Genomic DNA, 17,636 nt, shown 5'->3' with positions numbered 1-17,636 from the left:
TAGATATCATGAAAGTAAAAAGTTTTCAACAAAGTTAGTCTAGTTGTTTTTCTAAGTCATACTGAAAAGGCTAGTGTGCTGTACACACACTGACTATGTCAGTGCTGTTTGTCTTTGATGTAAAGTGTTTTGTTTAGAGTATTTCAATGAAATAGATGACCGAAAGCCATATTTGACACTAAAGAATGAATTCTGTGCCTAAAATAAGGTTGAGCTGTGTTTTCCCAATACACTTGCAATGCACGTGCTATATGAAGTAATATCCACAAGACTTATTTTGAAAGAATTTCTATAATGCAACAAAACCAGTGTATTTTTAACTACTTATTTTCTATATTTCATTTTTGTTTTAAGCTTCTAGAGCCACAACTTGGGCTCCTGTTGAAGAAAGCATGGTTGTCTTGGAATATATTTTGTTTTCTGTTGCGAGATAATATTTTCATATAGTAAACTTCACCACAGTGCACAGACTCTACACATGGTCCTACCTACCACTTAAACTCCTTCTCCCAGATCCAGCCCACACCTACTCTTAATAGTTGGACTCGACACTGAGGAAATGAGCAGGAGATAAAGGTGGAAGCAACACTGCTGTTTTAGGACCAAGCATTCACCTCATGAATAGGGAGGATGGGAGGAGCTGAGTGGCAGTGAATCATCCACCTGTAGCTACCACCAGCACATTGGTGTGCAAACAGCTGCTAAGAAGCTAAGATTAGCATCATGCCAAGAGTGTGTGATTCTTGCATGTTCCCCGCATATCTTGCTTCCACTTTTTGTGGAGCTTAAGTGATGCATACAGCTTCGTGAGTTCTCAGCATTAGAATGAATTTAACTGAGAAGGGCAGATCATTTGCCTTGTTTCAATTGTCATTGCTCCATTGACTTCAGTAGAACAATGACAATGTACATTGACAGAAAATCTGCCCAGTAATGAGTGGGATTAAAATAGGCCCTTCTGTCTGAATGCCGAATATAGTAGTGACAGACTATCTGGTGGTGTACCATATAAGTAAACTGACTACCCAGAGCATGAACCATCTGAGCCTTTTAGCTGAGGGGGCTGATTTTGATGTCAGTTACACTGGGGAAAATCATGAGATTTCATTTAAATTAAGTAATCCTCTGGTGTAAATGAAATCAGAAGTAGACCCAGGGAGTCAGTAATCAAATTAATCAAGTCAAACTTCTTCAATACAATAAGATACCTTTTACATCTTCTTTATTGTAGATAGGCTTTGAAGTGAATTTCTAACATTCAAATTCCTACAGGCTTTGTCATCCTGGAACAGGCCAATAGACCATTTGGTCCACTATTCTGCCACATATACATCCATGGAAGGACACTCCTAACCCCATGGACCTGGCATATTTGTAATACAGTATAAGGAACTGGTTTGGGGGAAAACAACTCTTCCTAATGCCAGAGGGTGATTGACTTACTGAACATTAATACTCCCTCTTTTAAAATCCTAGCTTGTTGTAAATGTAGTAGCAGTTTTGTTTTGCTAGTGTCTGCTCTCTAAAAAGTAAATCATTTGCACTCTAATCAAGTGTTTATATAAAGCCAACATGTGGAGTAAAAGTGTATATGTCTGTGATCCCACAAATGCTAAAAATAAAAGTATCAAACAGAGATGGGTTAATGACAAAGATATTGCTTCCAAATGATCCTTATTTAAATTATCCCTTTTAAGCCCTAGTTTGTACACACCTACCATCCTCAGCTATTCATTTGTACAAAATCGTTTAAGAAACAATTTTTAAAAAAAAATGATGTAATGATCTTATTACTCTCTGTACTAACAGAGGCTTAAGATGGACTTGATAGACAATTTGGGGGGAAATATGTTGAGCATGAATAATAGTGTACTGTTTACCAGTTACAAGTCAGGTCACAATCTAGGAGATGATCCTTCATGTAGTAGGAGTTGATGATACCTCAGTAAAAACTTTTGTAAAATATTTAGAAACAATTCCGTTGGTCATAGAAAATATATCTTCTGCGGTGGCAGAGATACTGAAGTACTTCTGAAAAAACAGGTTAAACTGTACATTCAGCTATGCATTCCAGAATATTATAAGAATAAGGATGTTAAAATATCTGGTTAACAATTTATATCTTTTTATATTATGTATGTTGACAATAAACTGCTTTCCTGCTAACACTATCAAAAGTTGCTACTTAAGCTGAGGACCTCTGACTTCTACTTCTAAAGAAATTGCATGCTAAAAACCCAAACAATTGTATATTTTTTTGCACATGCTAATAAAATAATTCCTCGAAGACGCCGCGAATGTATAATCAAATACATTTTTATTTCTGTAATAATGTTTTCTATGTTGTATTTAATGAGCTTTTGGAATATCCTTAATACTACAGAAGGAATGCCCAACATGTACATTATTGCAACTTTTTGTATTCTCTATTTTTTTGTCATTATACAAGCATAATAAACTACAAGTCACAAAATCTTAAATTTCTCTTTTGTTGTTTTGTATACATTGAGAATAAATACTAGAGTAGTTACATTATTTTCATGACATCAGTATAAACTTGAAACCTGTAGCTTAGAGATGACAATTATAACCATTTAACTCTACTTCTCTTCAAAACTTGGCATATCTAATGTTCTATTTATGATAAGCATTCACAAGTTAACAAACACATGCACACATACCCCTTTGTATTTTTCATTTCTTCACAGATGGACTTTGCTTTCAGATTTTTTGGGAAAGTATTGGAATCTTTACAAGCAAATACATCCATCAGCGCACCAGGGCACTGTGTGAATGTGCTAAACTTCACATACTGTTGATGAACTAAATTATCAGACAAATGGATAAATCTTGCCTTTCTTGCCATAGGTCCAAGGATCTAATAAAGGAGGCAATCCTTGACAATGACTTCATGAAGAATCTAGAACTATCTCAGATCCAGGAGATTGTGGATTGTATGTATCCAGTGGAATATGGGAAAGACAGTTGCATCATCAAAGAAGGAGATGTGGGTTCACTGGTGTATGTCATGGAAGGTATGGTTTGTAACCCTGACACTTTGACCATTTAAATAATTCCTTTTCATCTTATCAGCCTGCACTCAGACTGAAAATGTATTTCCTGGCACAGATCTATTTTTATCTTCAGGGGAAGTGTTTGAAAAAGAGGTGAAATACTACTTAGATATGATTACTGACTGATTGTATGGACTATTTGTTTTTGAAATGTTAGTACTAGAATTCATTGTGAGCGAAGTCCCTGACCCTACATTGATATCCACTAGTACTGACCTGAACCTGCGTAAAGTTCTTTGAGTTTGAGTTTATGCCGGTAAATCTTGATGTAAGTTCAGAGAATAATGAAAGAAGAGTGGTCTTGTGGTTAAGGCACAAGACTGGAGATCAGAAGAGCTGACAGTAAAATGGGGATAATATATTACTTCTCCACCTCCTAGAGTGCTGTGAAGCTAAGTTAACTAATGTTTGTAATGCACACAATGAGCCTCATATGTTAAAAGCACCATGCAAGTGAAAAGTATTCTTATTTAGGAGTAACAATGGAGAGTAAATATAGATTCATCACAATGTCTGAGAATACAAATAAAGTAACAAGAAAATTGTATTTTCTCTTTGGAACAAAATAGTGTGTACAGGGGGTAGTCTATATTCTTCTCTTGGGCAGCCACAGTATTTCTGAGAATCGTGTGATCTGATTTTTATAGGTGCTGAGCCCTTCGAGCTTCCTTTGCTGTCAATGCTCAGCCCCTCTGAAAAGCAGGCTATTGATGCATATCCTGGGACTCCTGAGTTGGTCTAAGACTTTCCATACACAGTGTGTGACATTTTCAAGATATTACTTTTTGGAAAAAAACCCCAAAACTTGTCTATATGGGAACACAGGAATTGCCATATTGGATCAGACCAGGAGTTCATCTAATGCAGCAGTTCTCAACCAAATGTCTGGGGCACCTAGAAAGCCTCAAGCAGGTTTCAGGCGATCTGCCAAAATAAACCAGACAGCAGTGCCAGCATTGGACTCACTGGGGCCCAGGGCTGAAAGCCAAAGCCTGAGCAACTTAACTTTGGAGGGCCCCCTGTGGTGTGTGGCCCCAGGCAATTGCCCTGCTTGGTACCTCCTAATGCCAGCTCTGGCTTTTAATCTACTGAATATGCAGAAAAACAATTGTGGCACAGGTGGACTGTCGAATTTTTATAGCATGTTGGGGGCGGAGAAGGGGCTCAGAAAGAAAAAGGTTGAGAACCTTGATCTAATAGAGTTTCCTGTTTCTGAGAGTGGCTAGTACCAGAGGTTTCAGAGACAGGTGCCCCTGGCATTGGCCACTGTCAGAAACAGGTGGCTGTACTAGCTGGACTATGGTATATCAAAATAAATATACATGCATACAATAATTTTCCTATTCCTTGTCAGAAACATCTCTTATGTTAGTCTGTTAGACCAGGTAAACATTGAAGAATGCAGTTTGAACTGTACATACCATACTGGCTCAAGTCTCTGAACCATGTACTGGAAAACATGTATCTATGAATTCATTTCCTAGACTTAGATCATTTAAACAAAAGAATGCTCAAGGCAGTAAGCCATGCTTTTTAAACAGAATTTCTTGCCAAACTCTTAATAATGCTCTCCAGTTGCAAAATTCTTCAGCAGTTTCCTAAAACAGCTTTCATTTTTCCATCCTTTTAAGGCTAACTCCTTTCTCAAGGCACAGATTTGATTTCTTCAGATTTTGATATTTATATATTTTATGCATTAGAACAATATTCTGCACTGTGAATTAGTAAACGGGAGAGTAAAAAACCAGCTCGCTAGATAGGTTTTTCACATTTTATATGAAAAGGCAAGTAATTTTAAAAATAAATAGTTTGATTGTATGAGATGTCAGAAATAGTCATTTTTACTTAACTTTAAAACATACCACATTGAAACAGAACACGTGTTTTCAAATGTGTGGGATGTGTTTTTGTTTTGTTTTTTTAATTTAGCAGTGTGGTAAGTTAAGGTTCTAGGCTTTTGCATGCATTGTTCAATGCCATCTCTCAATACAAAAGATTTCCAAAATGCTCAAAATCCAAATCTGTTCTAACACAACACTGCTAATATGTGCAAGGGACATGGCTGTTGACAGCCATTCTATGCCGTATCATCCTTTGGCAAATCTGAGAAGAAATAACTACGGAACCAATGTTGACTCTGTTGGTCCCTGTTTTGTGCCTTGGAAAGAAATTTTGGGGCCAAGGTACAGGCATGAATGCAAAGAAAGGGTTCCTCAGGCTGCCATTTTGCCACTAGAATCTGGTTGGGGAATACTAAAGAGGATTTGACTCTTCATTGGAAGACCTGGGCTTAGGTTGCTCCACGAGAGTTATAGAATTTCTCTAATTACGACTACCCACGATAAATGCTGCATTTACCTACCAAAAGTGCTAAGGACACTGAAGCCTCCATGCTGTGGGGTTTTCAGGTCAACTTTGTCTCTGCTGCAGCTTGCAGTACAAGGACATGACTTTTTGGCTCTCAGCAAGTCTGTTTGCCTGATCTTGTAACTTAATTTAATATTTATTTATATAGTTCCACAGCATTTTCTAAACAAAAAAAAAATGACAAAACGTGTACAGTCTATGCTTAGACATATTGCAGTGAGTGACAACAAAAACAATGGAGAGGGAAGATGATTTATTCAGTGGATCAAAACAGGGTTATGAGCACAAGCTCATTTGCTTGCTTTGACTAGGTATATATGCATCTTAATCGGGGCTTTGTAGTGGAGCCCAGAGCTGGAGCACAGAGCAGCTCTGGAGCAGTGGAACTGCAGGTTTTTGCCTAGAGCTGGAGCGGAGCCGGAGCACAGCTCCAAAGCCCTGATCTTAATAGTTTAATCTTTTTAAAGTTTTTGTTTGCTGTTTATAGACTTTAGTTTTAATGTGTAAGTTTCACTGGAGAAATCTTTCATTAGTTTGCTATCAACACAATTTTCTCAAATCATATTGAAAACATTCTTTTCATGGATTCTATTCTTCACTCCAGAGGGAATTCTGCATCAAAAAAACAAAAATTCTGCACAAAATATTTTAAAACTCTGCAAATGTTATTTGTCAAATAACTGTGGAGGCTTCAGCATGGCAGTGGGGAGTGCAGACCACTGGCTGCACGGAGGAGGGAGATCCTGTGCCCGGGACAAGGACTTGATGGTGAGGCTGCACTCTTCTCTGACACAGTGCAAGACCGGGCCTATGCAAGGCACACGAGGTGTGGGCAGGCAGGCTCAGCCCAGCAGGATCCAAGTGTGGAGGGGCTTAGTGTGGAGGATCCAGATGTGGGGCAATCTGGGTGCAGGCAACTCAGTGGGGGATTTGGATGTACAGGAGCTTGTTGGGGGCTGGGGGGTTCCAGGTGCAGGGGCAATGGGACTCTGCAGGGGGGAGTTAGGTGAAGATGGTTGGGGTTTAAGGGGGGCTATCTGGCTGTGGGGGTGAGGGGCTTGGCAGGGGGGATCTGAGTGCTGCAGGAGTGGGGCTCAGTCAGATGGGGACCCAGGTGCGGGGGGACTTGTTGAGGTGATCCAGGTGCATGGGGGTGGGGCTTGTTGGGGTGCGACCTGCTTAATGGGGAAGCCCCAGCTGTTGCCGCTGCTGCTGCTGTCACAATTGAGGGGACACCACGTGCTGGGTTTCTGATTTACCCCCACTCCTCTATTCCCTTCTCTCCCCCACCTCATCCCTCTTCCTCTCCCCACTATCCCTGCCCCACTTCTGGCACTCACTGTTGTATGGAATACAGGATGTTGGCCATGTAGAGTACCCAGCACACACAGAAGGGGAGGGCAACTGGCACAAGGACACAGGAGGTGGCCTCCAGCTGCAGAGTCAGCAAACTGGAAGGGCACTCCTCCTCACCTGGGCAGCTCTTCACTTGCATAAATGTGGAGGGAGGCAGTGGCATGTGACCCTGCATGCCCCTCACATTTTACCTGTGGGGGAATACCTCCCAAACTATGCCCATAGGCATCCTCAGCCCCATGGTGATTTACCTCTCCACTGGCTGCTTTGGAAAGGATGTGCCTATGCTGGTAGGGAGGGGTGCGTGACTGCTCTTGCTGCTTCTCTGTTATTTTCTGCAGGGAGGCACAGAAATCTGCAGGGAACGTGAATTCCATGCACGCAGTGCAACAGAATTCCCCCAGAATTCTCTTGTGCCTGTAACTCCTATGCATGTTAATGGAAGTTATTCATGTGCAGCACTAGGTAACAGCTAATGCAGTGTCTTTCTAGCTTTTAGTTCAACATTCAGAGGCAGACTTTTTAATGTCTGAATTAGACATCTTTGCTGTTTCCTTAGATATCTTAATTTTCTATCAGTCTAAACACCGTGTAGTGAAAAACACATCACTTTTGTTGTCACTTTCTTCTGCACACATTATACTATCCATTTCATGGACATTGTGATAACCTTACATTGCCCACATGTTGCACTGATATCTGATTATCGTGAAAGAACAATAGTGATTCCATGATTAAGACTGAAAACAATTTGTATTTATCCATGTGAGATTTATCAAACATGCTAGTTCCACTGAATCTAATGGAGTTTTGACAGTTAACGTACCTGTACGCCATAGTTTGAGTTCCTAATTCTTCTTCAGTTCCCTTTCCATGAACATTTAAAAAAAAATCTATATGTTTACGAAATTCCAGAGTGAACACTGTAGATCTGAGAATCTTGACAGAGTATAAAGCTCCTAAACTCTGGCTTGACCACTGTGGGTTTTCTACACTTTGTGAAGGTAATTTCAGATCTGATAAATTCCTTAGCCTAGAGTGTGTGGTTTTACTGGCCAAGAACAGCCAAGAGAAGGGATTATGACTAGTCACAGTTCCCTCCTTGGTTCTCCACTAGCTCCAGCAGGTAAGTAATCTGCTATTGCCATATATCAATATCAGATTACTTTTCCATCTGTGCTAGCTGGTGCACTGGGAGTCAGTCTGTCCATTCCCCACCCTTGCGTGCCACCCTCCACCTAACTATATGGATGGCAGAGCTAGTGATTCTGCAGAAACTGTTCTCCCTGTTTGATTAGCAAACAACCTGCTGCATTCAGCTTCACTAAGTGAAACTTTATTAAACCCTGGGCATCACTTTGTTCATGTGTCCGCATTGTTTCCAGAACAACTGCTCATATTCCCTGCTTTCCTGGTGTTCTGTCAATAACAGTCCCTCCAGGAAACATGGACCTTTTGACCCACTGATCATGGTACATCTTCCGTATTTTACAAACATTTTAATATGTATATTAAAAAATAAATAACTGATGCCCAGACCCCCACCCCAGGTCCCTTTGTCCAGAGGTTGCTAGCACATAGCCAAACTAGAGTCTTATTTTTACCACAGACTCAGCTATTTACATTGTCTGAAATAGCTTGTTCTCAACAGATGACCATACCAGGGGTGACCTCGCTCTGTATCCCAGTCTAGCAAACAATCTCTGGTGAATCTTTCCTCCCTGTGGGATTGGCCTCTGGATGTCTCTTTGACCATCTCTGTAGGCTTTCTCTGCATGTCATCTGCTGGCTTGTAAGTGCCTCCTATTCCTTCGGATCACTTGTCCCTCTCGCATAGCTGTCTAGTATGACCTTGATGCTGCACCTCTTGCACTCTTTTAGTCCACTCCTTCTGGTATGTCTGTAATGGCTGCAACCTCACCGGAATTCCTGTCTCCTGGGCTGGTAGGTCTTTGGCTGACCTGCCATACTGTAGTGCCTTTTTTCTCTGATTGTTGGCCATCTCTTGACATTATCTTCATCCTTATGGCTGCAACAGGTCTCTCTTCCTTGGCAGAAGAGCTTTGGTCCTTTGCCCCATCAGTGCCTGTGCTGGACTGTTTTGGTACCTTCTTAATGAGGTATTCCTCATTAAGGTGCCAGAATTGTTAACAAGGGCTCCAAACCAGAAGAAACAGTCTTGTGTAAGAGTCCCTTAGATGCTTTCACAGTTGTTTCCACCTTTACTACTATTCTGTCGGTATACTGAGGAGGAAGTGTGGTGGTCAAACTCTCATTTGTGTGCCAATTCCTTGAATTCTTCTGAGGCAAACTGGGCTCCATTGTCAGTGAATATCATGTCCAGAATGACACATCTCTCAAAGAGGGCATTCAGTTAGCCAATTGCTAACTTTCTTCTTGTATCAGGCAAGGCATGAACTTCCCAGTAATCCACTGTAATCAAGTACTGCTTTCTGTTGAAGTTAAATAAGTCTGCTCCCACCTGTTCACATGGTTGGGTAGGCAGCTCATGTGATAAGTCTTTCTGTTGGCAGTTATCACATGACCAGAATGTGTCATACAGAATACCGCTCCTTGATAAAAGGGTATTCATTCCCAGACAGTAAACACATCCTCAAGCTGTTTAAGACAGCTGTCAATGCCCAGGCTTTAGACATGCATTTTTTGCATGACATCCTTACATAATGAGGCAGGGACAATAGCTCTGTCCTTGAAATATCATTCCATCCTGAACACTCAGTTTGTCTTTAATTTGAAAATATGGTTCTGCTCCTACTGGTACTAGACTGTTGTCTTCTGGCCACCCTGCTGGTCTAGTTCTCTTGACTGCCTGTAGCTGGATGTCGTTTTTTGATGGCTTCTTTTATTTCTATCAGCTTCAGCTTCAGAAATTACCTTCACAAACATGCAGCTTTGTCTTGAGCCCCTTCTCCCATCTCACTAATGCTGGGTTTCTGTGCCCCGTTCAGGATGTCAGCTAATGTCAGTAATCATCTTGAAGAAAAGCTAATCTCCACCTGATAGCGCTGGAGTCTCATCAACATTCGCTGCAGTCTCTTTGGGAACTAAAAGGGGCTTTGCTTTGATTGTCTATAGGGTCTTATGGTCTGATTCCACCACTACTATATGGCCATAGGTGTACTGATGGAATCCCTCTGTTCCAAATACCACAGCTAGAGGTTTTTCTGTTTGGGCATGCCCTTGTTCAGTCTCTGACAGCACTCTGCTGATGCAAGCAACTAGCTGCTCTTGCAAAAGAGCCATACCAGTCCTTTCTCCAAGGAATCACACTGGCATGTTAGTGGCTCTCTTGGCTTGTAGTACTACAGGACAGTGTCATCTCACAGGCTTGCTCTTGTGGACCTGCACAGTCCCACTGAACATCTTGCCTTGTGAGCTGAAGTATGGATTCCGCTACTGCAGCCAGGTGTGGACACACACTTGGACAGAAAATCTATCATTCCCATCAAGCACCGTATCCCTTTAATGTCTGCTGGACTGGACATGACATGCCTCTGGCTGCCTTGATCTTGTTGGCATCTGCTTTCAGTCCCCTTGCTGTGAACCTCACTTCACCCTGTTTGAGTTGAATTTTTCTGGGTTGAGTTTTACATTCTTGTCCCTGAATTGCTGTAGAAAAATTTGTGCTCCTCTTTTAAGGTTTTGTTCAACTCGTTTATCTCCGCTTCCTTCACCCACAATGAGGATATCATCTACAATTATTTTCACCCCAAGCAGTCCTCCTAGTACTTGGGTGAGTTTTTTCTTTGGAACTTCTCTGATGCAGTGCTTATGTCCACTGCCATGTTCAGGCTTCTGTAGTGACCAAATGGCTTTGCAAAGGTTTTCAGCAAGCTGTCCTCTTTTAATCAGACTTATGCCACAACCCATTCCTCACATCGCAGACAGAGAATTCTGGTTTTTGAGAGCTCTAGCAAGAGGCCATCAAGTGTGGATAGTGGCATCTTTTCAATGCCTGTTCTATGCAGATATGCAATATGCCTGAGGGCTTCTTTACCATCATGGTGCTGCCTACGTGGGCTTAGGCCTGTAGGGATACTATGATACGCCCTGCTCTGCAGACTTTTGAGCTTCTTGCTTACTGGGTTACATAGTGCCACTGGAATTTTCCTTCATGATAACCACCTAGGTTCTACTGTGGGGTCTACTTCCAGTCACATCTTCCCCTTAAAGCAGTCATTGCTTTTGTAAATAACCCCATATGCTTTTTAAATTGTCTCTGTTGTCCGTGGGACACCTCCTTTTTTGCCTCTTTCACTGCAGCTACAAAATTCTGATGCTGTGCCCCGATCAGTTCCATGGCTTGTATGGCTGTATTTCTCAAGAGGAGTCTGTGGTGTTTTATCATCCATCAACAAAAACTTCAGATGGCACCATCTGTTTTTCAGGTTAGTTACTGTGAGTTTGCATTTTTCTATGAGCTGCATTATGCTCTCATTATACATTATTAGAGTACACTTACTCTTTTGTAATGGGTGTTTGGGTCTAATTCACCCCAACGAATCACGTTACAGGAGGCCTTGCTTTCAAGCTGAAATTGAATGGAGCATTTCCCTATTAACATTGTTGCATGCATAGAGTTTGGTACAGTCCTTTTGTTGTTTTCATGTGCCGATGGCCTGAACCTGTTATACTCTTGGACTCAGGGAGAGTCATGATGTTGTCATCCCTGCTCTCTGCCATGCCACCCCCAGCTCATACAAGTCTGACTGAATCTTACTGAGAACTGTCTCTGCTCTAGCGCACACTGCTAAAATGGTTGAACTTGTCACATTCATTGCAATGCTGTCCTAGTGCGGAACACTTTTTCCTTTATTCACTCATTGTGTCTCTTACTGTAAATGCATCTCATTATGGGTATAGAACTCTGACTTCCTGTATCTCACTGCATGTGCTTCTGGGGTTGCTGTGCCTCACAGAGCTTTCATCATTTGTCTTGAGGCTTTTTCTGCATTCCCTGGTCTAAGCATCTGTCTAAAATGAAATCGCCTTTCCGGAGCAGCTACTCCTGCAGGTAGTGATCCCGAGTGCCACAGACTATGCTGTCTTGAATTAGAAAGTTTTGTCAAGTCCCCAAAATTGCATGCAGCCACCAATGTGTATAAAGCAGTTGTATTTACTTTACATACAACAATAGTTTAGTTATATATTATAGACTTTTATAAAAAGAGATCTTCTAAAAATGTTAAAATGTATTATTGGCATTCGAAACCTTAAATTAGAGTGAATAAATGAAGACTCAGCACACCACTTCTGAAAGGTTGCCGACCCCTGAGATAGATGAAGAAGTGAGATTTGAGGTAAGAGTGAAGTTACTTGGAATACAAGAAGGCAGCAGTCTTGTCTTTTTCTACATATGTCAGATGGTGTGATAAAAGGCATGGAATCATTGGCCTGCTAAACCCAGGGTTGTGAGTTCAATCCTTGAAGGGCCACTTAGGGATCTGGGGCAAAAATCAGTACTTGGTCCTGCTAGTGAATGCTGGGGGCTGGACTCAATGAGCTCTCAGGGTGCCGTTGAGTTCTAGGAGATAGGTATATCTCCAATTTATTATTATTATTATTATTATTATAGGAGAAAAGAAGGCAAAGCATAGGATGCAAGAGAATAAGAACAAGAAGAGGTTTAGGCAGGTTCAGAACTGTACAGAGGTTTGAATGTGATGGCAAGAAGTTTGGTCTCAATGTAGAAAAAGTATAGAAGCTGCAGAAGGGAAATGAGAAGTGGGTAACATGTTCACAATGATGTGAGGAAAATTTTAGCTACAACTCTTTGGCTAGAAAGAAGAAAGACTTGAGAATGGGAAGCAGGACTTTTTAAGTGTGCCATATTTTGTGGGCATTCAGCATTTTGATTTAGCTTCACTTACTGTTCATCGGCCTGACAAAGTCAGGCAGTATCCCACAGAATGAGAGAGATCCCCATCCAAATACTTTTTAGCCTAGGGAAAGGTTCACTCATCTGGGAGTCCATGTGTGACCTCTACTGATTGCAGTTTATATTTCTATTCATTTATTACTGAACAAAGCCTCATCCATCTCCCCTAGAAGATACTCAAGTATCATTCCCATTTTATAAATAAGTTTATTGAGACGTTGCACAAAGTCACTTCAGGGCATGGAGGGTGTTTACAGTCTTGGTTGAGCTCCCTTTCTTTGATGATCACCAGGCAGCTGGATTTGGATCCATGATCTGGATCTGTGTGCTTCTAAACTCACCTGGGCAGGCACCAGCCACAGTCTCTGGCTTCTTAGACATACTTCCTGGTTGTTAGTGTGGCTGTAAGTACTGATGAAAAGGACTCGTGTATAAATGCCAAGTACACCATTACAGAAGTACTTGTAAGTAAAAGTATGCTGTGGAAATAGTACTTATATGCAGGGCCGGCTTTAGGCCAATTCAACCAATTCCCCTGAATCGGGCCCCACGCCCAAGCCCCACTGTTGCGCTGTACCAGGGTGGCCCGGCTTCCCCGAGGACAATTTAAAAGGCCTGGGGCTCCCAGCAGCGACTGGAGCCTCAGGCCCTTTAAATTGCCACCAGAGCCCCACTGCTGGAGCCCTGGGGTAGGGCTGCAGGGCTTTGGGGCCTATTTAAAAAGTCCGGGGCTCTCCTTGCTTCTACCACCCCGGCCCTTTAAATAGCCGCTGGAGCACCACCACTTCCCTAGGGCTCCCACGTTTATTTAAAGGGCCGGGGCGGTAGAAGCAGGGGAGCCTCGGGCCCTTTAAATAGCCCCTGAGCCCCGGGCTGCTGCTGCTGCTGCTATCCCTGTGGGGGAGGGAGGAGGGGGCAATTACCTTACAGGGTGGGCTATACCTGCACCCCTGCCCACCCCAGCCCCACACCCCCTGCCCAGCCATCCCCGCACCCCCTGCCTGCAGCCAGCCCATCTCCAGCCAGCCCTGCACCCCTGCCCACAACCAGCCCCTGCCACACCCCCCACCCTTCCCGCACCAGCCCTGTACCCCTTGCCCTATCTCCAGCCAAACCCTGCTGCATGCCCTTGCCTGAAGCCAGCCAGTTCCACACTTCTCTGTCTCCAGCCCTGCCAACTCATGCCACACCCCCCTGCGGCCCTGCCTGAAGCCAGCCAGCCCACTCCACCCCACATCCCGCTGTCTCCAGCCAGCCCCACACCCTTTGCCCTGTCTGCAGCCAGACCCTACCTCCAGTCAGCCCCTGCCCTGCCTCCAACCAGTCCCATGTCCACTGGTGCCCTGCAGTTCCCAGGGCAGTAACCCTGCATACCTGCTTAAATAAGGGGGGCCGAGAGCAGCTGGGACCCACACATGTGCACACCCTAGGGTGACCAGATGGCAAGTGTGAAAAATTGGAATGGGGTGGGGGGTAATAGGATCCTATATAAGAAAAATTGGGATTGTATCTATAAAATTGGGACATCTGGTCACCCTAGCACACTCCCAGGGAGTGGCAGGGACCCACACATGTGAAATGGAGCTCATTTCTAGTTCAGGCCCATCTTTTTAAAAAAGAACTTTAGGTAGGGTTAACATACATCCGTATTTTCCCGGACACGTCCAGCTTTTTGGTTCTCAAATCTGGGAGGAATTTTTATAAATACAGACGTATGGTAACCCTATTGGTACAAAAAATACATACTGTGGCACATCCCTTAAATCAGAACTTTTTATAGGGAACAGGTTGCTAAGAAATGAATGGCTTTTCTTTGTTTCTTTTTTTTAGTCATCCCTGCCAGGCCCCGCCAAAAATGTTCGAATTGGGCCCCGCACTTCCTAAAGCCGGCCCTGCTTATGTGTTTATAAGTACAAGTACTTTAAACGCTTGTATTCCCTGCAATTTTTTGGCAAATATATGGACAACAACCTAAATAATATAAAAACATCCTGGGAGAGAGAGAGCAACAACAGGATTTATTCATATATATATATATATATATATATATATATATATATATATATATATATATATATATATAAGTAAGCACTGAATAAATGAAAAAATCTCTCAAATGTAAATACATTTATAAAATTTCTTTTCATTTTGTGTGCGTGTGTGTGGGCATTTTTCTTCAATACTAGCATAATTTCAAACATATCATCCCGTAGACAGTTCCTTTTTGGCAAAAGGATTTGTTCAAAGAGTAGACAGTCTTCCAGGATTGTTCCAGGGTCTCCAGGAATTAAAGGTTAAGTTTTAATTAAAGATTTTTATGTGATAAAACCTCCAGGAATACATCCAACAAAAATTGCCAACCCTATTTGTCCAGCATTACAGAAGTGAAGGGGCTATCACCCTGGTGGTGTAGCAGCAGGGCCAATGGGGAAAAAAAACCTGTCAGCTGGAACTCGGGGCTTGAGCACGCAAGCCAAGAGAGTGGGTTATGGGGGCCAGCAAGGATGCAGAATAGCTGTGATTGTTTCAAAAATCTGTTTTTAAAAGTACTTAGATTTCAAAAAGTTACTTACGCTTTTTTAAGTACCTTTTTAAAATGTACCTAAATATAAGTACAGAATATTTTAAAGCACTAAGTACAAGTGTGCAAATACTTAAGTACATGAGAACAAATCCAGCTGTTCTGGGCCCCGAATCAACGTTGAAACCCCCCCCCTCCAAAGACCCTGTAATTATTCAAGCACACCCTTCCCCTAACCTTGCCTTCATGGGTACTTTGATTTATAGTTTGTCTCTTCAGGGACATGTGGTAGTTAAAGCAAGTAATGCACAGACTTTACAGAGGAATTTCTAAGCCAATCACACTTTACTCATAGACAAATCAAAAAAGGTGCATGGCTGGGGTACCAGAATAAGGGGTGACAGGGTCATGGTGAGCAATGGAGGGAGGGGATGATGGACAGGAGGGGGCTAGGTCTTAAGGGTGGAGGAAAGAGGCAGCACAGGAGCAGGGCCTCAAGGGAAGGGGTGGGGCAGGATCTTGGGAAGAATGAACAGTGTGAGGGTTGGGTCTCGGGGGAAGGGGTTGCATGGGGGAGTAGATCCACAGTTTGGGCACTTATGGGGCCCCCCCAGTTTTAGAGTGCGTCCGCTACTCCTGTGCATGGATCTCTAGACAATGTAATAACCATGTGTATGCAAAAAGCAACACAGAGTCCTGTGGCACCTTATAAACTAACAAATGTATTGGAGCATAAGCTTTTGTGGGTGAATATCCACTTCGTCACACATGCGTCTGACAAAGTGGGTATTCACCCATGAAAGCTTATGCTCCAGGATATTTGTTAGTCTATAAGGTGCCACAGGACTCTTTGTTGCTTTTTACAGATCCAGACTAACACGGCTACCCCTCTGATATTTGACATGTGTATGCAATTCACTTCCTTGTATTCCTTGTGACTCTTGAATATTCTTTGGATTTTGTTCACTACCTTCAGGGGTCCCAGGACCCCTATTCTGGACTTCACCATCTCAGGTTTGTCTTCATGGTCACGAAGACTTCTCAGACTCCTGCAGCAGCCTTCTTTAGATTGTTCATGTCAGACAATTATAAGTTTTTCCCACTTATCGAACAAGATTCTCTCTCTTTTAAATAGTAACTCCTAACCCTTTTTTTCATCTTTGTTTCTTCATGTCTGTTGGGGATTTTCCACTGCTCCAACCCCACCCGCTGAAGGCAAGGTGGGGAAGAACCTGTTTCCCTAGGCTGCAGCCATCTCATTGTTCAAGGGTGCTTCCATTTGAATGGAAAGTTATGTAGATTAATGACTCTTAATTGTTCCTGTTAGACCTCCCTAGCCCAGGTGACACAGCTCATTAGCAAATGGCTTATTTAACATACCCTGAGGCACTGAATGATACAGTAATTTCATAACATCAACCAGAAATCCATAAGTTTTGCGTAAATTAGACTGTCAGAGAGGAAATAGAATCCGATCCCGAATATAGCATTCTCAAGTCACATCTGCTCAGCCTTTCAGAGTGAATGTTCTAAAGTGCATTTGGCTGTCCAGTCTGTAAATAGTTGACTACACTCTCCTGTCAAGAATATAACACAACATTCTGCTATTGTCTTGCAAATGGTTATGACCTTCTGAGAGAGCTTATGTCATTTTCCCCATCATTGCTTCTGAGAGAGCTTATGTCATTGTCCACAGAGAGGATAAGTTCATAGATTCATAGACTCTAGGACTGGAAGGGACCTCGAGAGGTCATCGAGTCCAGTCCCCTGCCCTCATGGCAGGACCAAATACTGTCTAGACCATCCCGGATAGACATTTATCCAAGCTACTCTTAAATATCTCCAGAGATGGAGATTCCACAACCTCCCTAGGCAATTTATTCCAGTGTTTAACTACCCTGACAGTTAGGAACTTTTTCCTAATGTCCAACGTGAATCTCCCTTGCTGCAGTTTAAGCCCATTGCTTCTTGTTCTATCATTAGAGGCTAAGGTGAACAAGTTTTCTCCCTCCTCCTGATGACACCCTTTTAGATACCTGAAAACTGCTATGTCCCCTCTCAGTCTTCTCTTTCCCAAACTAAATAAACCCAATTCTTTCAGCCTTCCTTCATAGGTCATGTTCTCAAGACCTTTAATCATTCTTGTTGCTCTTCTCTGGACCCTCTCCAATTTCTCCGCATCTTTCTTGAAATGCAGTGCCCAGAACTGGACATAATACTCCAGCTGAGGCCTGACCAGCGCAGAGTAGAGCGGAAGAATGACTTCTCGTGTCTTGTTTACAACACACCTGTTAATGCATCCCAGAATCACGTTTGCTTTTTTTGCAACAGTATCACACTGTTGACTCATATTAAGCTTGTGGTCCACTATGACCCCTAGATCTCTTTCTGCCATGCTCCTTCCTAGACAGTCTCTTCC

At 42.6% G+C, this 17,636-nt stretch overlaps 1 protein-coding gene across 2 annotated transcripts in view; it reads left to right on the top strand.

Moving 5' to 3' along the window:
• The window catches only part of PRKG1 (protein kinase cGMP-dependent 1), an 886,438-nt gene that overhangs the window by 99,097 nt on the left and 769,705 nt on the right, over positions 1-17,636 (top strand). For both annotated transcript variants that reach the window (XM_050959422.1, XM_050959421.1), the window contains exon 2: positions 2,869-3,035. In XM_050959422.1, coding sequence (XP_050815379.1) covers positions 2,869-3,035 — 167 coding nt within the window. The remainder of the gene's footprint in view (positions 1-2,868; positions 3,036-17,636) is intronic.

Source organism: Gopherus flavomarginatus, chromosome 6 (assembly GCF_025201925.1).
Source record: "Gopherus flavomarginatus isolate rGopFla2 chromosome 6, rGopFla2.mat.asm, whole genome shotgun sequence".
NCBI classification, from domain to species: domain Eukaryota; kingdom Metazoa; phylum Chordata; order Testudines; family Testudinidae; genus Gopherus; species Gopherus flavomarginatus.
The sequence above is the reverse complement of the archived record's forward strand: the minus strand, read 5'-3'. Positions and strand labels throughout refer to the sequence as shown.